The sequence below is a fragment of the Gouania willdenowi genome, chromosome 3, assembly GCF_900634775.1.
Source record: "Gouania willdenowi chromosome 3, fGouWil2.1, whole genome shotgun sequence".
NCBI classification, from domain to species: Eukaryota; Metazoa; Chordata; class Actinopteri; order Blenniiformes; family Gobiesocidae; genus Gouania; species Gouania willdenowi.
The window spans coordinates 31542184-31565937 of NC_041046.1; the positions used below are offsets into that span (position 1 = coordinate 31542184).

A 23754-nucleotide genomic window follows, 5' to 3' on the forward strand; every position below is an offset into this window, starting at 1 on the left:
TTAATATGCGGCGGTATTCTCCACGTGGTAATGTAAATATCATTCAGAGTTGTGATTCGAGGAAACAGCGCCCCCCTCGGGTAGACAGTTGTGTTTTTACTCAACCCATTGCCTACTGTATTTTTAATTGAAGCCCTTTGGTTTTTTTTTTTTTTTTTAACAATTAGATTTCAGACAATTAGTTCCAGATTGCTTACATGCATTTCACATATACTTTTAATAGCTGGATACCATATAATATACACATTTTTAATTGGCTTTGGATATAGGTTTGTTTTTTCTTCATTTATTATTATGTAGGATTCCTGTACAAAGACTATTAACCCTGCTTCTGTTGATATGAGAGAGAGAGAGAGAGAGAGCGAGAGAGAGAGAGAGAGAGAGAGAGAGAGAGAGAGAGAGAGAGAGAGAGAGAGAGAGCTTTGGAGCTCCAGATGGTGTTTAAACGCAGACAGAAGGCTACAGTGAGGACACACAGAGCGAGGGGGGATGAGGAGAGAGCCGCGGCTTCTGTGGACGCGCCAGCTCAGCTCCACTCATCACCCGAGACGTAAAGAAAAATCCAAAATTGCAACCATTCAAAGTTTAAAGCTTCACATTTTCTCGGCTTCATTCTGATTGTTTTCGTCATTGTCGGTGAGGTTCAACCTTTCGCGGACACCTTGGTGCGGCGCGTCAGAGGAACGAGACGCAGCCCGTTACGCACGGAGAAAAGCGCTTCAGCTGGAGTGCAGAGGAAACCCAGTGCTTCTTTTTTTTTATTTTATATATAGAAACAAGAAGATATATTTATTCCACGGGATGTACGGGGACTTATACCTGACTCCACGGACTGTTTCTAAAGTGTGAGCTAAAGAAGGAGCTTTTAAAGTTGCCACAGGAGGATCTAAAGACGCGCCCAGCATCTTTTATTCTCCTGTCTGTTTTCACACCAAGGGACGCATACAGAGATTTCTGGACTTTTACAACATATTAGTTTACATTTCTTGATTATTATTGTTTTTTTTTTTTATTTTGTCCAAACTAACAGTGCTGTTGAATTTCCACTGTCTGGAATGGTTTAAAAATGAGTCCGAAAGCGGATCTACCTGGACTAGGACGATTTGTGAGTATTTAACCTCACCAGACTAAACGGCTGTTTGCTTTAAAACTCAGACTGCAACACCAAAGACATAAGTTTACTGAAGAAGCCCCTAGCTTTGATTGCTCTTCCTTTTCCCCCTTGTAGCAGAGAAAAGAAATACCTCATAATTTATTAAACCTGGAAGAACAGGACCCCGTTTGAAGTCCCAAAGTTCACATCGCTCCAAACGTCACAGAAAGACGTTTAAAAAGGGGGGAAACAACAGCAACGGCTTTACTATTTTTATTTTTTTTTGTTTTTATTTTTATTTTTCAAAAATGAGGAGGATCGTGGCTATATAATAATTACAAACTGTGAAAGAAAGCATTTGGTGTGGATTATCACCACTACCTTTACCTCAGCTTGACCTCTACCTTCACAAAGTAAGTAAAGGCGCATTGCCAATTACACTGTCTTTGGTTTTCGTTGGGACACAATAGAAGACCTGGTTGAATTATATATAAGTATATTTATGTCTTGTTTATTTATTATTTGTGTATTTCTGATTTGTTTTATGAAGTTTAGGCACGTTTATTCACACAGCAAAGGAACTGAAGGAACATTTTACCCAGATGAACAGGAAGGATAGCCTACCTGTATAAATAAAGGTTACAAATAAATGAAAAGAAAAAAAAAAAAATAAAGTTAAAAGTGAGAAAGTTATCAGGAAAGCCTGTTGTTTTTATAGTCATTTTGGAAAATCTTTAAATTGCATATATTTTGGTTTCAATGCAGTTTTTCTATCTATAACTTTGTATAATGTCTATTTATTATTATTATTATTATTATTATTATTACGTCTTCGTCTCTGCTGCACATCAATGTCATGTTGAGGTTGGTGTCAACCTATTTTGGAGGAAAACAATAAGTGTGTGACATGATTATTTGGATTTGAACAGCATAAAACCTGAAAATGAGCTTTTTAACGCCAATCATTGGACTCTAGTTTTCTGTTACGGATCACTTTTACATGTCTGAGAAGATTAATGAACAACACAATTTGGTAAAAGCATTTACTGTCGTTACCATTCAAAGAATAAAGGACAGGCACAGGAAATTGATCCCAACTTTAGAATCTGAATTCATAAAGCTTGTTTTATTCTAACTTATTACATTTGAGACTCCAGCCAAAAGGTTTCGACCCTTACTTGAACAGCCTCAACAGCATTTTTCTTCACGTGAGTGCAACAGCAAAACACTTGGGCCATCTTCTCTTCAGGACCTGGCCCTCTCTAATTGGCTCTGGTAAATATCATCTGAATAATTGAACAGCTGATAATAGTCTTGAACAAAGGATGGGAGGGTGCAGAGGTGAAACCGCAGTGCAGACACCCTGCCTCACCACAGGATATAGCTCCAAAACCACCAAGCGACAACACCTTTTTTCTCCCACAGACGGGCAGAACCTTTCACCTCCTCGGGCAGATGTCATGTCCTCACTTCATTATGAAGTTATGAAGAATTGATTATGTCTAAGCCATGTAGAGTGGTTTTTTTTAGGTCTTCCACAGGTGCATGAGCTGACTTTAGATGGAGAAGGAAACACAACGAATGGGCCTAAGAATGAAAAACTGAAGATTACATGGAGTTGAGGAGTTGAAAGCGTATCAATTATTTACATTATTTGTAATGCATGTTTGTTGTCAGAAATTGGCTATTTTAAACAGTGCAAGAGTCTTTTACGTGCACGTTATCAGATATATAGTCTTTATAAGTTATACATTAGTTGTTTGCCAGCAAGATAAACAGTGATAGTCACATTTCTTTTCATATTATTATTATTATTATTATTTTTGTGACAGCATCCTTTTTATCCTGCCCAGTTAAATGAGCTGCATTGACTTGATGCTGCAGGGTCAGCCTACAGCGTACTGTATATTATGTTCTCTGGATGAGTGAGTGGGCTTTGGCGTTGTGTGTGTGTGCGTTTGTCTGTGGTAATTATTGTGATCTAAATACGAGCACAGTGCAGGTGAAACTGCCTCCTAATTAATGAGTGGAGCAGATGGCATGAGGTGGGTGGGAGCTGCGAGCACACGGCGAGCTGGTCAGGTGGTCAACACAACACAGACACCTGGGCCCTCACAAACAAGACGAGTCAAGTGGCTGACACTTGCTTATAGTATTAGAAACGTGCATAAATGTGCGCGTTTGACCCTTTCTGTGTACGCGCTGAGACGCATCTTTCAGTCATTTTTTTTTTGTCATTTAATAGTATGCGATTGTCAGAGGTGGACAAAGTAGAAAGTGGTTGAGTATAAGTACAGATACTTGTTGTCAAATCTACTCCAATACAAGCAAAAGTAGCTCAGACAAAATATTACTTGAGTGAAAGTACTAAAGTGCAATCTGTTCATGGCTCATGACCCTGCTACAGGAGCAGGTTGGAAAATGGATGGATGGAATCTGTTAACATGTTTAATATAGTACTACTGTAGTACTACTGAATACCACCATGCATGAGGTCTCATGAACTACCATAACATTTAGGTTTTTGTCAAACAAAGCCACATCAAACCAACCTAACAGAATGAACGAGGAGACGTTCAACATTACACAAATAAAGGCAAGAAGTTTGAGTTGAATAACTCAGCTGCGTTCATCAATGCAACTGCTTTATTTGCCAAAAAACAAATGTAACCAACACCTGTATTTATTTAAAAAAAAAAAAAAAAAAAAAACACCACATATTTCTGTTACTTGTAGTACCTTGTAGAGGTATATTTTCTACAAGCACCAAAAAACGAATGCAATGTTCCGTGCTTCTTTTGTTAAGCTAACCAGACTTTATATGGTATGAAGGTTGTAAAACTGGGACAACCCATATGAGGATCGACAGAAACTCTTCAGTATCAGAAATGAAACAATGCAAAAACCTGTGCTGACAGGAGAGAAAAAGTACTTATTAATGAGGGCATGAATAGAAATGTAGTGGAGTAAAAAGTACAATATTTGTCTTTCAAATGTATTGGAGTAAAAGTAAGAAACTACTCCCAAACATGTGTAAAGTGTTGAGTACAGGCAAGCAGCTCTAACAATCTTGGGTTTATTCAATCACTCCACCTGTCTGAACAATAAAAATAAACGAAAAAACTTCTGGTGTCTCGTGAGGAAAACAGGCAAACACATAGGTCGAAGATTAAATATTGTACAGAAAGCCAAATTCAGCAAGTGTTAACCTGCCTTTGGCTGGAGTTTTTTTCTTAATCTATCTATAAATACAAAGAAATTGCACACGCTATTGCACCCGCAAACACAGTATACCCGTTTATAACACGACAGAGTATGTACACCTCTTTGTACATCCAACCTTCAAACACATACTCATTTGGCCATAATTGACAACTCTACTTAAGCCCCCACTATATGAATACATACTTCCGACAGGCAGACTGTACTAGTAATGGTAAAACCGAAAAAATGTCAGTTCAGATTTGATTAAAGTGTTATTTTGTTTTCATCTATCCTTGTTTTACTCCGTCTCACCTGAAGCCTATAGCTACGGCTTACTCATGGAGAATGCTGGGTGCAGCCCATACAGTATCTATGCACTCTAAGGAGAACATGGACACTAAGTAATGACCTGCCATAAGGCAGTTTTTTAGCCTATCCGTCAAATTACCTGTTTAATACTTTATTAACACCACTTACAGCAACAGACTTAAAAGTCCACTCACAAAAAACGTGTTTATTATGTGATCTTAATGTAATCACAATCCTAGATGTCTCTAAATGTATCCAAGGAAATACAATTAAAGCAAAAAGTTCATGTTTGGGTTGTTCATGATTCATCAAAACATCAAGCCTGTACAACGCATGGTTTGGATTTTTCCATAAGCTAATATGAATATTAGACACCTCCTCATGCCAACTCATGCTCACAAACACAAATCTACTTCTTGCTGATCAGCTGGCTTTTTCACAGCCCTCGGGAGTAAAACAGTTATCGTCGTAAAAAGTAGAAAATGTCATTTAAAAGAGGAAAACAAAGTGGAAAAAAATAAGCAAATGACGCACACAATTGGCAGATGAGGTCTAGTTTTTGGTAGTGTTTGGAAGTGTTCATGTGTCTGCGTATAAGACAGTTGAGCTATGAGAGTTTCATAAAGCAGACAGTGTTGAAAATGTGTTGCTTATTGACTTTTCTTAGTTACTTTCAGTATAGGTTGCCCAGTTCTCACTGGGTTTTTACATACGTGGACAACTAAAATGCTTACTTAGGAATCATAAACCAATGGAGTTCATTACAAAGTGACACTTATGTGAGATCACAGAAAGCATGACTCAGACTAGTACTGCACTTTTGGTATTGAGTATTTATATTTATTAGCTTTCGTATATTTCGATTAATCTCCACATAAAAATGTATCACAACATATCCTCCTTTTTACATCTTTTCTCATCATTTCATGGATGATATGGTTTATTTCTAAGTGTTTAAATAGTGTAATAAAGTAATATTAGCGTGAATTGAGGTATGCCAAAATAGTTTCCCTGCTGAAGTGTTCTGGGAAAGACCAGTGTGGTTTCTGGCGTCCCCGTTTCTCATTGAGTATGTATTGGTCTGCTCTGCGATGGTCTGTTCCACATGTGTTTGACATTACTGTGACAAGACTAGCCAGTGTCTCTGGGGAGATGGAGAATGTCAGAGACCAGAGTGGAGAAAGCCAGCAGCTTCCCAACATCTAATGGAATGAGAACTACAGTGGATAGATGGCTGGCCTGCTGACGCCGCAGCGTGGGAGCAGAACAGAGGGCTTAGGCTACGTTTTAGGAATGAAAAAAAAATAGCGAAATATCTGTGTGAAGCAGCACTCACACTTTGATGTGCTATAGATGAGTGGTTCCCAAACTTTTCCCACCCCGTACCCCTTCAGATATTGAACCTGAAGCCATGTACCCTCTACTCCTGCACACTTAAAAAAAACATAATAATGTAATGTCATATACATTGTATCGCTACAGTGAAAATTGTCTCTGCATTTTACCAATCTTTTTGAGGAATAATATATAATAATAAAAAAAAGACTAATCTAAGCACACAAGAAAACATATTATTCATGGGAAGGTTGAGGTTGAGATAACGTTTGGCTGAATTTAAGAGTCAGCGTCTTAAATCATTTTTCACGCAGAGTCTTGTTCATATTTGCGCTTTTTTAATGAGATATTTTTTCTGTCACCGCTAGTGGGTAGACTTACAGAGGCCAATGTGTAATTTGTGGCAATGCATGGAGGCTCCTGACTGCAGATCTGTTTATATTCTATTTCTAATGTTGTCACAATGTTTTTAATGGCAGATTGTCAGGTATTGTGGATATCTTAAGTATAGATTTAAATAAGAAGAAAAGGATTTGGGATATTTACGCCTAGATTAGAGAAAATGTATGAATCCCCAATGGGTAAACTTATTTGCCACCAAGTTTACACATACAGTCTACAACATGATGTTTAAAGTACATACAAATAATAAATAAATAAGGCATCTAACTTGTTGCTGCTCAAATATACTTAAAAGAAAATATTAGTTGAATTGGCTCTTCAGCTAACGTTTTGTCAACATATCCAAATACATTGACACAGCGCTCCAATATTCTCAATTTTTGAAGGAACCTTGTTTTTTTTTTTTGGGAAAATGCTCAACAGTGAATACAGATTCAAACCAATTGTCCCAGCATTAATTCATTCATGAATGGTGCAGTGCTGTCAGATGTAGGAAAGACTGACGCTTCCTCCTCCTCCCTTCCTAGTCTTGTGCTGCTTAGACCTCCCATTCTGCCTCGTCACCTTTAGCTTCCTCGCGGACCTCTCGTCGTCATCTTTGGCCCCACTGTACCTTCTCACCTCCTCTGCCAAGGAAGTGCATTCAGATCAGAGACAGGCTGAGGAAACATCTGGACTATTCAACAGTAGCACCGAGCTTGCTTTTAATCAAATCAAGTGGACAGGCCGGCACTGAAAAAGGAAAGTTCATATCGCTACTCCGACTTGATATAACAAATCCCTCCCTTTCCTTTGGCCCTAACCCGAAGCTGTTATCAAAGGCGAGGAGTAAACATGCACAAAGGAACAAAGACATTGATTCTTCAGGCCTCTATGTACTCCAAAGTGCGACCCTCTAACATCTGGGGGAAGCCTGCAAAACTCGTGGAAGCAGAGATTGGGGAGGAAGAAGGCAGGTCCCATACATTTGCTTTCTCTCTCTTTTTCGAACAACATTTGTGAAATTAAAAATGTTGTTATCTCCTGGAAACAGATCCTGTGCCACACAGATGGTTCCGTCTCTTCAAATGGGAGGCTGAACCACTGCGTGCAGCTTGTGTTACCAGTCATCTGAACAGACCTTAATCTCGGCTCCAGCCTTCCTTCCTCTGCCAGCCTCTTTCTCTTTGTAGACACACAAATACATACGTGTGAGCACACACACAGCCGTGTGGACAGACAAACTGGACCCCTTTAGATTCACGTATTGGACGTGTCAGTGCTTCAGGAGTGTTTAAAGTGCAGAATGAGGGAGCTCGGGTATTTTATTCACATGTCAAAGGGCTGTGGTACGTTATCCGCTATCGCTGGTGTCCGCAGGATATCAGGATTATACTTGATGGCGTCCAGATGGTCATTTAATTTCAACTTCAGATAGAGATCATTTAGCTAGTAGCATGCTTTGACCAGCATGAGTTAACTGTGAGAAAGAAATCGTAAGCCACAGTAGAGTTTTACATACAGGCATACACATGATTCACATACATATCCATTCACTAGAATATCCACAGCCTATCATGAAACAGTTATTGGGCGTTTTATCTTTGATATTCCAAAATATTGACATTATTATGTCTAAAATCAAAATGTAATGATACACAGGTTGGAATAGTCTTTCAATCACTGTTCGAGACTGTTCCACCTTTACAGCTTTTAAAAAAGAGCTGAAAAAATGGTTAAAAGCAAATCAGTCATGTGATCATCAACAGTAGTTTTTTTCAATAAGAAGTTGCTTTGGTTGGTTGTAAGTAATGTATATATTATGTCCATGTCTGTATCTTTTATTGTCATTGAGGAGTATGGATGGAAAGTAGCTCATGGCTAAATCTGGCACATTTACACAAATTATTGTACTGGTGTTTATTAATGTGCACTGTCCTCTCCAAATAAAACAAATAAAGTAAGATATTGGCTACAATATGTTGTTATTTACAATGAAGACTAAGACTAAATAAACTGATTAAAGTGCGATACAGATTTCAGAAAACTTGTTCTTGTATTTCTTCTCAATTTCGATGAAATAGTGATTAAAGTAACTTTTATCGTATGTTATTTACAAAACCAGTCTGTTGTTATCCTAACAGACGATGTGTAATGCAATGCAGTGGCTAAAGCAATTTTTACAGCTTAATGTTTTTGAAAAAACTTTATTCTTCAAAGCTATTGAAGTAGGCCAATGGCCACGTTTACATGGGAGCTTTAATTCCTCTTTAAAGTGGAATAAAAGTTAATTCCTCTTTAACCTGACCTTGTAAACACATAATTCCTAATGCTAATTTAATTCCAAATTAAAGTTAATTCCGAATTAGGTGGCTGGTTTTTTCCGTTTTTAATTCCGAATTAGATAATTCCTCTTTCTTGTAAACACTTCACTTGCCTAATTCTGCTTTAAGTTTCGGATCGATTTATGCTTGCGCGATGACATGCGGGTGACGACATAATTCAAGATGGCGGCGGCCCGGACTCCAGCCTAGACTATTTAATAAGAGCCTTAAAAGACATGGATATAATGAAAAGAGTGGATGGACAGAGGCATAAACATGCAGACTTTCACACTGGGCTTTTTACCAGTGATTAGTTCATATCTCTCTTCCGCTCCACGGTCCAAACTGAAACCGTGTGTTATTGTCGAGCTGCTGCTTCAGAACTACAATCAAAATAAAGGTGAAAACAGTTCTCATGTGGTCGTCTGTGTTATAGCCAACAATAAAAGGTTCGTTGTGTGTTTTTCCTGATAGACGTGATACGTCACGTTCTCCCCCCTGTCCAATCAGAGCCTTCCCAACCCCCAGACCTAAAACGAAATTAATGAAAGCCGAACAAACCAGTTTTCCATGTAAACCTCGTTCGGGAATTACCATTTCCATGTAAACACGAAGCAGTACACTTTAATTCCGAATGATTTAATTCGGAATAAATCATTTGGAATTAAAAAACATCACGTAATCATGGCCATTGACATCTGAAGGGCTTGTGTTGCATTTATCGTTGAACAATACCCTTCTTTAAATCCCCACTTGTTAAAGTGCCTTTCTTTGACCATCACATGACACTTGGTCCTCCTAATTTGTCAATTAGCTCACATAATCAGAATGCTATTGGCACAGCAGTTGCTCTCTTTCTTTGTTGCGGCGTCCCATAGTCGGCCTGTGTCCCAGTGGTAGCTATTTATTTCAGTGTCGTCCAGCATTAGCAGGCTGTGGGCTAAATAGAGAAACTGTCAAACCTGTCACATGCATGCCCCCTCCTCTTCACCACACAGGTTTGTTTAGGTAGGTGTGAAACCTTTGGGGGTCCTAGGGGCTATAAGACTGCACTCCTTACCCACGTCTGTTTTTTGTCAGGATTGTTTCTTACTGTGCCAGTGGGCCAAATAAAAATCTGTGTGAGTGCTGGCAGGCTGGGGGGAGCAGTGAACATGCTATAGTTTTGTCAGCGCTGACAGCTCTATCGTGACGGAGCAGACACTTAACACTGAATGAAATGAAATACAAAACATCAAGCCGGAGAATGACTAATCTGCTGTTTGTTTTCCAGTCTTAGCTGTAAGTGACAGCTCAGTGTCAGGTTTTAACAAGGCACAAAGCAGAAGAGCGAGAGATATGGAAAAGAAAACAGACAGCCACTCCGTCTTAACGCACGCGTGCATGCAAACAGACCCCGGTCTGTGACAGGGAAACACAGGGATGCTGCATTTGTCGTGCTGTGTGTGTGCGTGTTGCCAGGGTCAAATCTAAGGCTTTTGTGTTCCATAAATCAGTGGGCATCAGCGATGACGCAAGAGCAAACAGAGCTGCTCCCTCCTGCAGCTGGCTAGAATGAGGAAGAAACAGAGGAGAGGAGCACGGAGAGGGACGCAGAGAACAGGACAGCAGCTGTCAGGCCTCTATCGCACACCTGTCACACAGGAAACGAGCACTGGCCACTGTTTCCTGGATACACCTCCTCAAACACTGCTCCTGGAAGAAATGGAGGGAAGACATCTGCTGTGAGGGAGAAACAGACGGGTAACTGATACACTCCAAGATCAATAGATAAAGGCATTTGCGAAGTATGAGGAATAAATGCCAAGAAACAGGAGTGGTAGAATTAATAGTGGATTTCTCAGGCCGCATGTCTTGCCTTTCTGATATCAGCTGCCTGCTAGATCTATCACAGTGTGCCCGTGTGTGTGTGTGTGTGTGTGTGTCTAGTTTGCACAGTTAGGAGGATGTTTGTGTTATGGTGTAGTTCTATGACAGGCGGGTCACTCTGTGGAGCCCCCAGCATAACTCTCCCACAAATACAATAAGCCCACATGACCTAAACTTAACAGTGGGACATTCCCACGCTCGGTCCTCTCAGCTGCCACACCGACCCCCCAGCCCTGCTCTCTCCTGTGAGCGACATGAACTAATCCAGATGTAGTGAAGCAGTTCACAGATGGGTGCATTACTTTCGACATAACTTGCTTGCTTATAGTTTCCTCCCCTCTTCATCAGCTCAGTCTCTGCCTTCCTGCGCGTCCGATCGGAACAGGAAGTGATGCAGCTACAGAATGGCTAATGAGATGTCCTTCCTATCTCCTTTCCTATCCACTGTTCCTGAACCCCTGGAAGTGTTTAAGTGGCAGCCATGATAAGAAGCGTTCATGTTCTCTAAAAGCTAAGGAAAGGAGTCTCAATGCTTTATTTATAACCTCCTTTAGCCTAGGAAGCACTGATGCATCCTTTACCAAAGGAGACAAGATAATGCTGACCCACAATTCCTTGCGCTGACAACATTTAAAGGGACCCGCTCATCCGAGTGTTCACAGAAACTCACCATGACATAAAACAGAGCACTGTCATTCAAGAAAAAGGGATCAGAGACACTTGTGTTTTATTCAACATATTTAATTCACTTAGGAATGCTTTGTGCGGTTGTACATTTGTATGCATAAATGTCACAATTCATAAAATCATACTTATATTGGATTAATGTTGATTTCTCAGTGGAAGGTGTGTGTGAATAACCATTCTCAATGTGACGTTGTTTTAGTTTCACTTTAGTTCCTCGTAGTCTGGTAGCCTCTTTTCCTTTCATATACATTCCAAACTTGTGATATTTGAGATTATATCAGCAGTTAGTCCATTTTCAGAAACGTGTAGTTTTTTTTCACCATGGCAGACGTCACTAACCTTCGCCGCCGTCGGATTATTACGTCACCTAGTGGAAGTGCATCTGATTGTCAAAACTACTTGATGGCTTTTTCCTAACTCCTTTAGGAAGACCTTTCCTTAAACCAGTAACGTCATCCACAGGGTTAAGGAAAAGTGGATAGGAAAGGAGATAGGAGGGACTACTCAGACGCAGCCTATGTCCTCCTGCGTGTCGGATCGAAACAGGAAGTGATATCACTTACAGCTACAGTGTGGCTGATGAGACGTTGGGAGATGTTGTCTATCCTCTCAGCCTCCACAGCAGCAGCTCTGTTGTTGCTCCTGCTGCAAGAAATCCTCCTCTTTGTTTGTCAGGCTGTCCTCAGGAGACCCTCCCTTGCCCTATTCCCTGGCTGCCCTTCGCGCTGCCTGTATGCAATTAACAGAGTAATTAAAAGCTTGATTAGCTAATCGGTGCGGGTGAGGCTGCAGGTGTTTGTAAAGAGGAGCTCATTTAAGTAGGCCCTCAAAGAGAATGCTTTCTGATTAAATCTTATGTTTGTTGTTGGGGCGGCATGGTGGTGTAGTGCCTGATAGAAGATACAGGGTTTGATTCCATGTTGGAAAGACTGAGGACCGCTTCATTCAGAAGATGAATGAATAAATTAATTCGTTGTTGTTTTAACAACTAAAGTGAGAATATTGTTTTTTTTTTTTAAGAAAACAAATGAGTAAACGTTGAACTCTTGTACTGAATGAAAAAGGAAAAAGTGGTTTTTTTTTTCCATCGTCACCAAAGAGTGATGTGTTGAGCACACTCTCATCAGACTATTTATCTCGCCATAGGAAGGACACAAAGAAGAGATGTTTGATATAAGGTTTTTGCCGATATCTGATACGCTGATATATTGTCCAACCTCCCTGCGAGCTAATTTTAGGTCACGTAATATATCTCACCATGGAAATAACAGGTTAAGGTTACTACTGTGATGCCCCTACTGGAATTGTAAATAAGAATTCTTATTCAACTTTAGTTATGCAAAAAGTCACATCACATTTGTTTTTCGTATCTGTTGTCTCATACAACTGCAAATATCGGTTTTTCAATATCCGTGGGAATACAAATACTGATGTTTACCGATATTACATTTTATGGCTAATATTAGCCAATATTACCAGTAAACTGATGATATTCTCCATCTAAACCCATAGATTAGAAAGCGCAATGTGCAACTTTACAACCTATTTTATCTGGTGGATGCACGTGACAGGAAGTCTAGGTTTATTTAACACCTAAAGCTCAGTTCTGCCTTATGTGCTACAATCCGTGTCATGAAAATAGTGGCCAAAGTTAGTTTTTCGTCACACCATGAACCTCTTTGAGTGATTTCAAAAGTGTTTATTAATCTAGAGTGTGATTCAATGCCACTTGCTTTGTTTACATGACACAAGCCTCAACTTTATCTTTTATTCTGGTGTCAGAAAAGCACTAATGTTTTAAGATAACTTAACGTGTTTTTTTTGTTGTTTTTTTTAATAATCATTGTCACTCACAGAGATGACAAAAAGTAACAAACACGGAGCTGTATATTACAGTCTACGCTTGGTATCAGGATGAATATGTCAGTGATGATACTGCACAGGGACTTGAATAAAGTCTGGTGTGTTGGTTGATGGCAGCCTGAGGCTCAGCTCTCTGCTCGCAAAAATCAAGCACACGGTTGATAGGATGGAGAAAAAGACGATGTAGTTAAGTGGGAACAAAACGAAAGTTTTCGTTGTGAGTGGAAGCTGCTTATAAATTCATCGCTCTGCTCATGTCTGTCTGCCCGCCTGTTTCCCTGTGGCTCATATCCAGATGTGCACGCACAGACACTTCAAGTGTGTGTTTCTGTCTTGTCTCCTGTTTCCTCTTTTCTCTCAGTCTCTCTCACTGCCTCCACCCCCTTTCGCTCTCTGTGGCAGCTGTGCTGGTGATGGCTGTGCGCCCATGGTGCAAGCTGGCTGTGGGGTCCCAGGTGGCCCGCATGACAGTTATTGATGTTCAGGTGTTCGGCTCTTCTCACACAGGGACCCTGGAGCTGCACACGCTCACACGAACACAACGCATATGCACACACACACACACACACACACACACACCTAAACACACAAACACACGAATGAATACAGAGAATACATGCTCACAGTCGTGTACGTGCACAATTATTCACATTAAATGTGTATCACTTTATTGTTTCTGTGGAAATGGAAACAGCAAACAGTCGAATACAACAGAGGATTCTTTGCACACAGCTGCTGGGTTTTCTGCAAAGCGGTGCACGTTTCAGGTTTTATCATGAGATGTAAACAAAAAAAAGCTTTGTGTAAGTGTATAGTGTTCAGTTTGGTCTGGCGTTTTTTGTCTGTGCGTGAATGCAGGGATTACCAGCGTTGGCACCAGGGCTAAGTACAGTTCTAACACAGTCCAGATGTGCCTGCTAGCCAGGGAGTTGTTCTTGGCGTGGTCTGCCTCAACCAAATGTCACAAATACTTTCCTTTATTTAGGAATACCTCTGGGTTAGTGGCTGAGAGAGAACATGGAGGAGTGGATGGATGTGGTTGGTGGGGGTAAGGTAAACAGCATAGCAAAGAGAGAAAGATGAAAAAAGCTAAATAAATGATTAGCAATATTGAAGGACAAGAAGGAGTGAGAAGGAAGAGGGATGACTTAGAGGGAAGGATAGGTTGAAGAAAACAAGAGCTTCAGTCTAACATCTGGATTTTATTAGCCGTCTTTAGGAAAATCTGTAAAGGAAGTTTTTTCTCTGCGAGCTCGTCGGCAGCAGTCATCATACGTCGCACATAACCACTTCACCGCCGACAAGAGGAGCTGAGCTTTCCCAAAGGAGAACAGATGGCCGCTAGAACTTCAATACAATTACATCAACAGCTTTCACAGATATGAGCACTGTGTGACAGGATCCCTGCAGCTCACAGAAACAGAAATTCAACTCCTCTAACCTCAGTAATCATGGCCCTGGATAAATTGTCTTTGATTCTCACTCCCTTCCATCCATTCTTCAGGTTTTAGTTGCTCAACTTCCCCCGTTAAACCATTTAAATAAGTGTTGCTTTCCAAAGCAAGCAATTGTCAATGACTTTCTGGTGGTAATCTGATAATAGACAGAAAGGCTTTTATCAGTGCCAATGGATGTCAGACCCCTGTCACACACACACACACACACACACACACACACACACACATGCACTTGCCTTATTGGATTTTTTTTGTTCAACGTGTTTGTTCAGCCGGCTCAGCATGTGCGTATACATCACTTAGATTCTCAAGTAACATAGGGGGAAATGTGTTTGTGTTTGCAGCATGACCATATGCATTCTGCACACTAGTGTGTGTGAGTGTGTGTGTGCTCACTGTAATGACCAACTCCCACCCTGTCATTATACAGGGCTTTAAAGCCTCTGAACATAAAATCAACTCAAGATGAAGTGGATTCTGGGATAGGTCTGCTGCAGTAACCTCTATAGTGACTTAAAAACATGTATACCTCCATACGCTAGATGCACACAAACTCCTCGCACATTAAAGACACACGTTATCACGTTTTCATTCTTACCAGTGACATTACAAACACAAAACATCCCGGGTTCACCGACATTTACAGCAAATGGCTGTGATGTTAGCATTAGCAGTGCAGGATTCAGTGATACAATCCCTAATGTTTTGATATAAAGGCCTGTTGGTGGGGGTGCAGGGGGAGGGGGGTGGGTAGCTTTAGCACTATTTGTGTGTACTCTACAGCGGCCTGATGGGGAACAGATGTGGAAAGGCAGGCGGCTGGGCAGCCAGCCAGAGCAGCTGGGAGAAATTAAAAACAACAGCATTCCTAGAGACTGGGGGAATTACAGTGGGAGGGAGGGATGGACAGACAGAGGGAGAATTTTAGGGTTATGTGGTCACTGACGAGAGTCTCAGTGGAGTACGAGAAATTGAATAGACGTTGGGGATTTTAAGGGACGGCTCCTCTGTGGTTCGCTGAAGCTAATAAGTTGCAGCTGTATTTCCAGTGCAAGCACCAAAGCATCCTCTCACACACACACACACACACACAGATACACACACACACACGCACGTTCAGATGTAAATACAATGAATGCAGACATACGGTGTGTAACATGAAACTAAAACGCATCGCCACAGCATCTTAATGCCTCTCTAATGTCTTGTCAAGGCATTTGTTTTTGTATGTGTTTGTAATAAAAGACTTTAAGGTATACTGTTGTTTCTATACGTCTGTAATGAGATCCCAGAATGACTTCACCTATTGGAAATAAACCACCGCCATGTGGAGTACGCGCAGTTGGAAAAGACGATGGGTTCTGTGCATCTCTCAGGGATTTGCTTTTCATCTAGTTTCATTATGACACGGGGGGGGAAAAGTAAAAGACGGGAGAACATTTTCAGAACTCAGACTGCAGACTCTTTCTTTGGTGAGCAATACTTTAGCATTGATTGCATCAAATACTGTTAGAAACACACACACGGGAACCCACAGCAGAAAGGAATGGGATGACCGTGTTTTGTTTTTTTAATTTCCTTGATATATTTTAGATAAAATAACTGTATTCAGGAACAGTTGTTTCCTGGTTGTACTGACCTCATGCGACACAGATATGCAGTCATTGTCTGTTTTTGGTACTTCTGTTTGGACAAATGTGTTGTCCTTCACAAACAACAATGGGCGCACAGATGGTCACAGATGGGGTTGCAGACCTGATGGACTTCCTAATGTATTAAAGTCAAATCCAGGGCCTGGTGTGTATGTGTGTGTGCCCTGTCCCTGTAGCTGGTCGGATTAAACAGCTGTCTGTAATCCCACGGTCGGAGCAGACAGGCTGGATGGTCCTCTTATCTCCCTTATCTGCCTTCTCCTTCTTTTGCATTTCTCTTTCCTCTTCAAGACAGATGTGTTATGAAAAAAAGTTCATTCAGTCAAACTGTGACCTCATCTTTGATTCTAGTAAAACTTATGGTTACATATTTGTTGTTTCTTGTAACTGTCTGGAGCTGCTGTGACATCCGGGTCACCCCATTGGGGATTAATAAAGTATATCTATCCATGGTAAATATAATCAAATAGGGGGTTGGTGAAACATATGACTGCCTCCACACTGAGCCTATCAATTAAGCTGTGGAAAGGGCTTGTTTATGTATGTAGCTTCTATAGAGGCAAACGGCTGCATCTATTTATACCAAGCAGCCTGTCTGCCTCCATCTACAACCTTGTGTGTTTATCTGGAGAGCCTCTGGCATGGGGCAAACAGCAGAGTGCCCAACGTGTTGCTGAAGATCAGTGTGTCGATGGCCATGGCGCAGCATTCTCCCCACCGTGGCACTCTTTAAATACAGACACCAGCTGTTGAACGCTTCTCCTCAAGCACCCCGAAATTAAACGACACAAAGGACCGAGGCCAACTGATGCGTAGATTATTTTCTTTTCTTAAGCATATCAGAAAAGTGCAAATTTCCACCAAGTACCAAATATCCTCTTTTCCCAGATATTGGCAGTTATCTGGATCGGTGATATTGATCATGGTACCATGATCATTCACACTTTAAAGGCTTGGAAGAAATTTAAATTCCCATTGATGTAGGTCAAAATGTATCGGAATCATAATTAAATGTGCTATCCAAATCCAATCTGGATGAAACTCAATGGGATAATTGAGAAACCAACCTGACATAACTCAAATTTCATAAAGATCGGTCAATCATGAACCGACAATTATGAATTTTTGAAACCTCGCCAATGATGAGAGGTAGGAGTTTTGAAATGAAACTGATCCAGGTTCCTCTCCAAAATGTAATGGAATCTTCCATGGTGTAAGGTCTATCTTTGGTTAGAGTATGGTCAAAATCTGTGAAGTAGTTTTAACGTAATCCTGCTAACAGACAAACAAACAAATTAATAAAATAAATGCCTGTGAAAATGTAACAATTTAAGTAAATGTGTAAAGGGTTTGTTCGCATTTGGCATTACCATAGTTTTCTGGAAGATAAGGAGAACTGATGCAGGAATATAGAATTGATACACTTGAACAGATAGTTCAATCATGTAATATGACATTATTGCATGCCAGTTGTACTCCTATATATCCTCAAAATATTTTATTTGGTTGGTCTTTTATGCTTTTAGCTCAGGTCAACATCACCCAAGTATCTGATACCAGCAGCTGCATGAACAAACAGGCTGATGCTGCAGATTCATTTAAAGGGAAGTCTGATTGGACTGATTCGATGTCAGCATACTTTTGTTTTTGCATGACTGTGTGTTTGATGAGGACAGGTTGTCAGGCCCTCAGCTCCTAAAACTAATCGTAGTAGCTCCTAAAACTCAGTTTTTGCACACCTGTGGCTGAGGCACATTCACGCTGTGTGTGTGTTTTTCCCTTCCTTTGCCCCCGTACTGTACCATGCGTCCCCTTCTGCGCTGTGGAGCTTGGCCTTGCCTTGTTTGGTCCTGGCAGGGTGTTTGACAGAGGACAGAGGAGCTGCTGGTTGTAGGACAGTGCTCTGCAGTTAGCCGGTCCACAGTGATGGACAGCAGCAGATCTAGTTGCACTTGTCACTGACTGTCAAACCGGCTGTCTGAGTGTAGGAATGAGAAGGGACAGGCGGGGAGGAGTGTGTGCGTGTGTGCTCGTGCATGTGTGTGTGTGTGTCTGGGTTGGAGGTTACAGTGTAAGGGGCACTGATTGGGAAGTCAAAGCTACATGGATTGTGTATGCGTGTGTGTGTGTGTGTGTGTGTGTGTGTGTGTGTGAAGGAGAAACGGTGGTGGGTAAAGAAGTGTGATCTCAGTGAGCAGCAGCTGAGCAAGTGAGCAGGTGTTACTGTGTCTCACAGGCCCATGAAACTCCAACAGGAACGCTTTGGTTAATTTCCACCCCCTGAATTGATTTGTTTTGTTCTTTATATGATGCTTTAGATTTAAGGAAACAATCAATGTCTCCCAGGTAAAAATGTCAGTCCTCTCCTTCCTAACCATCTGTCTCCTCATTTAAAGTCCATTTCTATTCTGCCAGAGCTCAAACAGGATGACTTTCTCTGTTTTTTTTTTAATGCAATCTGTTCCCTTTTTTTTAAGGTAGCAGAGTGCAGAAGGCTGGAACAATGCCAGATTCACCTGCGGATGTTAAAACCCAGCCAAGGTCCACCCCACCCACCATGCCTCCTCCACCCCCGGCTGTTAGCCAAGCAACCAACCGCAATTCATCCTTCACCCCCACCACCAGTAAATCAAGTAAGGCTGCCTTTGATTTCTAAGAACGCAACCAAACTCGGTCAGCTTTAACTCCTGGTCCAAACGTGTCACGTCTGTGTCTGCAGAAAGTTCTACAGGCATGTGTGAGGAAAACAATGAGACTGTAGGCTGACTGGAACAGTGACATCAGAACAGCTATGACTTATATTTTAGCCTTCATCAAATAATGTGGCCAAAACCCAAAACCTGCTTTGGGTTATGTTTCACTCGCGCTGACATGGCTATCTAGGAATAGATGAAGCAATTTGATGGTAAAATGCAATCTAGTTTTGAATCAGACTAAAGTGAGGCACCCTGTAGTCTTGAGGTTAAATTGCGTATCCCAAAGTATATTTCAATCAGAATGCCTAAAATTACAGCCATTATTCTGTGGCATTTCCCACTAAATCTTTTTTTCTTTCTAAAAAATTATGTCTCGATACTCCATTTGAATTGTATTTTGGTGAAAGTCACCAGTGATCCAACACTCTTGACAATGTTACCAGCTTTTTCACTGAGACAGCCTGAGGTAATAGCCAGTAGCCACCAACGTAAAAACGTATGCATTACATCAGAAGCTGCAGAATATGTATGTGTGTATATATACATTAGAATATGTGGCCATTTGTTGTGTTGTTACTTTATATGCTTGTGCAGAAGAAAAAGAATTCCACACGTGTTTCGTCCCTGATCCGGTGAACAAGTGTTGAAGTCACTTGTGTGTCAGGTGTGAGCCCCAAGTGGCGTGTGCGTGTGTGTGCGCGCGCGTGCGTGTGTGTGTATGTGTGTGTGCGTACATTACCTTTGTCAGTGTGACAAGTGTCCTGTATAGCACGCGTATGAGTGTAGCAGTGATGCTGCGTTGTTCACTAGCTGGTCTAGTTTAGGTTGGTACAAGAGACATCAGTCAGTGTTGCAGAGTGTCCTGCTTTCTTCCCTATATAGCAATGACTGGCCATGTTGTTTCACCTGTTGTGGCAGGCGGTCAGTGGTGTGTCTCTCTTTGCACCTCTCACTTGCTCTAAAACCAGAACATAAGCGCTGCCTGTCTAGATCCTCGGCGTTAGCCCATGTGTTCAAACACCCTCGACCTATGGATTGGAGCAACGAGCGTTCAACTGTAACAGTGATCGACTCATCTCTCTTTTGTCTTGCAGTGTAACATTTAACAGTTGAACAATATATTTAATCCTGTGAATATGTTTATATGAATATAATGTGTACGATTATGTGAATATAGAACATAGAAAATGAAGGATTGTACATGTGTGTACATGCGCACAGTATATTGTCTATGCTGTTTTATATCACCAAGCAGATTTTTATTAAAGTAAAAAAGAGACAAAATTATGATGACGATGATGATGATGATAATGATAATAGTAATAGTCATAATAATAAATATAATAATAATCATTTAAAGAATCAGATTCATTACAATCAACCAACAGGTTTAGAGGAGCCTATCAGGGCAAAGTTCACGATCATGAGCGCTCCTGTGTGTTTGTGCATTTGTTTATGCCTGCCTTGAGAAGAATATTGTGTGTGTGTGTGTGTGTGTGTGTGTGTGTGTGTAAATGCTGTGTCTATTTTGAATCTCAAAGCTGCAAATCTACTTTCAGCTGGTGGACATGTGCAGGCCCTGATTTAGCAACACACCTGCTACTGGAATAAAAGTAACACAGGCCACATGGCTATTTTTGGCCAGTCTTTTACAAGTTCTTCTTACAGTTGTGTCATAGTGTGTGAGTGAATGAGGTGCAGGGGGTACAGACAAGCGGAGACAAAAGATTAGAGACATAATATACCAATAGTGAGATTACTAAAGATATAAAAACTTAGAGAACGTTGGCGTGTGTAAACGGTTAACTGTCTACACCTCAATGGCATTGTAGTTGACTTGTCAGAACACTAATACGTAACACGTAATAAAAACTAAAAGCAGCAGCAGTTTGAAATAAAAAAATATGTGCAATATATTTAATCTATATGCAACATATCAAAAAACATACTTGCAACAGGAACATATATAAATCAACAATAGACCATCTGTGGGAAATGCGCACATTTGGACGTGTGTATGTGTGTGTCGCTATACTTTGAATTGAATTATTGGTTTTATTTCAGTGTGATTTGCTCACTCTGATTTATTACTGATGATTACTCCATGTTCAGCAGTGTTCAGATGATCGTCTGCTCAACATTTTGGTATTATTTAAACAATTACTTATAGAAAAAAATATATATATATGTTTTATTGGCTAAATAAAACAAACCCACAATTTTGAACATCTACAAATAATAAAGCTTGGCACGTGCATGTTATTAATACTAACTTTGAGTTGTTTAATCCACGCACATGCAAGCTCCTCTTCCTTTGCCAAAAGATGGTAGTCACATGAGGTTTTACATTTGAGAGTGGCGTGGGAGCTGCGTCTCAGATATGGAAAGGATGTAAACTTGGTACGCATCATCAGTAGTGTTCCTTTGAATCAGGGGGTGTTTCGGCCTTTTAAACACTAGACACCCTCATCAAAGGTGGCCAGCTACAGGGAGAGCAAGCCAGAGCTCACGTCTTATAACTGTTTCCCACTCTCTCCTATCTGCAGCTTTAGGCCACCTCGCACTCAGCCTGTGCCCTTTGATGTTTTCCTCCATAGGAAGTGTCAGCTCTTTGATATCTTCCTTAATTATTTATTAAATGTAAACAATGTTAAAGACATTATTTCCATCATTGTGCTTAAATTGTATTATTTTTTTTTTTTTAAAAAAGCCTTGTGTAATAGACTAGTCGACAAGGACTTCACACCTCATTTACCTCTTCCCTCGATCTCTTCTTCTGTAGTGCTTAATGGGAGCAGCCACTCTCCCACGTCGCTAAACGGTGCTCCGTCTACTCCAAACGGCTTCAGCAACGGGCCGGCCATGTCCTCCACAGCTTCGTTGTCTAACCAACAGCTTCCACCAGCCTGTGGTGCTCGGCAGCTGTGCAAGCTAAAGCGTTTCCTGACCACGCTGCAGCAATTCGGCAACGATATATCGCCGGAGATCGGGGAGAGAGTACGCAGCCTTGTGCTGGGACTTGTGGTTCGTATTCTTGTTAATAAACACTTTATATAGATTTTCTTTTCTTATGGTGTACAAGATTAGACAATGTGTTTTATAGCCTTTGCATTTTAATATGTTTTAGTTTCAGACTGCTGTTATTGATTTATATGTTGTCTGTTTTTGGTTGTCTTAAGCAGAACTCCACCCTCACTATTGAAGAGTTTCACTCCAAACTCCATGAGGCCACCAACTTCCCTCTGAGGCCTTTTGTTATTCCTTTCCTAAAGGTAACAGGTTCTTTACAGCCTTCAAGTACAGTGACGTTAAGTGACTTCTGCTAAAGTGGTCAAAGTTGAACATTTGACATAACAAATGTATGTTTTGTGTGTATGTAAATTAGTTTAGTTATTCCAAAAGAGGTTTTTCTAAGAATGGTCAAAAGTAAAACACACTTTAGTTGGTGTTTCTCCACCTCTCCTTAAGTGGAGCAGTGTGTTTTTAATCAAAAACAGCATTAAAAATGTCACCTTTTTTTTTTTTTTAAAGTGGAGATGAAATGAGTTTGCAGACTATTGCACCAACTTTCTTTAAGATTGTATGAGCACAAACACATTCATATGTGCATAATTTGGAGATTGTAATAAACATAGTGTGTGTGTGTGATTTTAAGTGTGTCAGACCTCCTGGCTTGTAATGATCCTTCACATCTGGGACATTGTAGCAATAGCTGAATAGCTGTCTTATGTCAACTCGACAGGTCAGAGAAAGCTGTTTGACAACACTGTTACACACACAGACACACGTGCACACACACACACTAAAAGAGTAAAACACATGCTGGAAGAATGTGTCATGGGACCTGTTTTATCTCATCCTGTCTGCCCATCTATCATTTCTTAGTTTTTTCTCTCTTGCCCTTAATCTGACGTCATTTAACTCTCGCCCAATCTATCCTTTGCTTCTGTATCATTTATTTCCTTTTGTGCCTATTTAACTCTCATTTCCACTTTTGCTTTAACTTTATTAATCTATTACCGCTCTATAACCCCTAATCAGAGATGCCTGCTTTGTGTCTCTTTCCTACTGAAGGCAAACCTGCCCCTGCTGCAGAGAGAGCTGCTCCACTGTGCCAGGTTGGCCAAGCAGACTCCAGCTCAGTATCTGGCTCAACATGAGCAGCTACTATTGGACGCCAACGCCAGCTCGCCCCTCGACTCCTCGGAGATCATGCTAGAGATGAATGAGCAGGGCAAGAGAAGGACCCCCGACAGGTAGCATCTCTTTTTCAAAGAAGTTCACACATATTGGCTGGTTCACACACAGAAAGGGATACGTGATATTTTTATTTTTTTATCAAATGAAATAGTTAGCTCCAAATTCTTTAGTGGGAGACAGACGTCTAGGGAGCATAGCTGCCAGACTGGCATTGCCAGCTATGGATGGGAGAGGGGAGTGAAAGGAAAAGAAGGTAAGAGACGAAACACAGAGAAAACTTAGGAAAGGTCTCAGACAGACAGAAAAACAGCAGAGCGATTTCTCTTTGCTTAAGAAAGTAATGAATGAAAGAAAGAAAGCTTTACCTTCCTATGTGTCTTTTCTCCAATCTCCTCTCTCTCTCGCTCTCTCTTTCTCTCTCTTGCTCTCTTTGACTGGCTGACCTATGAGCTCCTATAACAGCTGTCTATATGTCCAGATGGCAGCATGGTGATCATAACACTGAGCTCACCCTGAGCAGGGTGCTGCTGGTTTGGATAGAATAAGGAGTTGGAACCGGATGTGCAAACTCTGTAATCCATAACCCTCTGGCTCATTCACAGCCAACGAGACTCGGAGGAGAGGGTGTATGTGTGTCCTTTTGTGTAGATGCATGCGCGTGTGTGTGTGTGTGTGTGATTGTAT

At 40.9% G+C, this 23754-nt stretch overlaps 1 protein-coding gene across 2 annotated transcripts in view; it reads left to right on the forward strand.

Annotated features, from left to right (window-relative positions):
* The first annotated feature begins 1045 nt into the window (after positions 1-1045).
* cbfa2t3 (CBFA2/RUNX1 partner transcriptional co-repressor 3) overlaps positions 1046-23754 on the forward strand; it is a 37588-nt gene continuing 14879 nt past the window's right edge. For both annotated transcript variants that reach the window (XM_028442053.1, XM_028442054.1), the window contains exons 1-5: positions 1046-1506; positions 18652-18807; positions 21653-21894; positions 22053-22142; positions 22945-23126. In XM_028442053.1, coding sequence (XP_028297854.1) covers positions 18678-18807; positions 21653-21894; positions 22053-22142; positions 22945-23126 — 644 coding nt within the window. In that variant the 5' untranslated portion in view covers positions 1046-1506; positions 18652-18677. The remainder of the gene's footprint in view (positions 1507-18651; positions 18808-21652; positions 21895-22052; positions 22143-22944; positions 23127-23754) is intronic.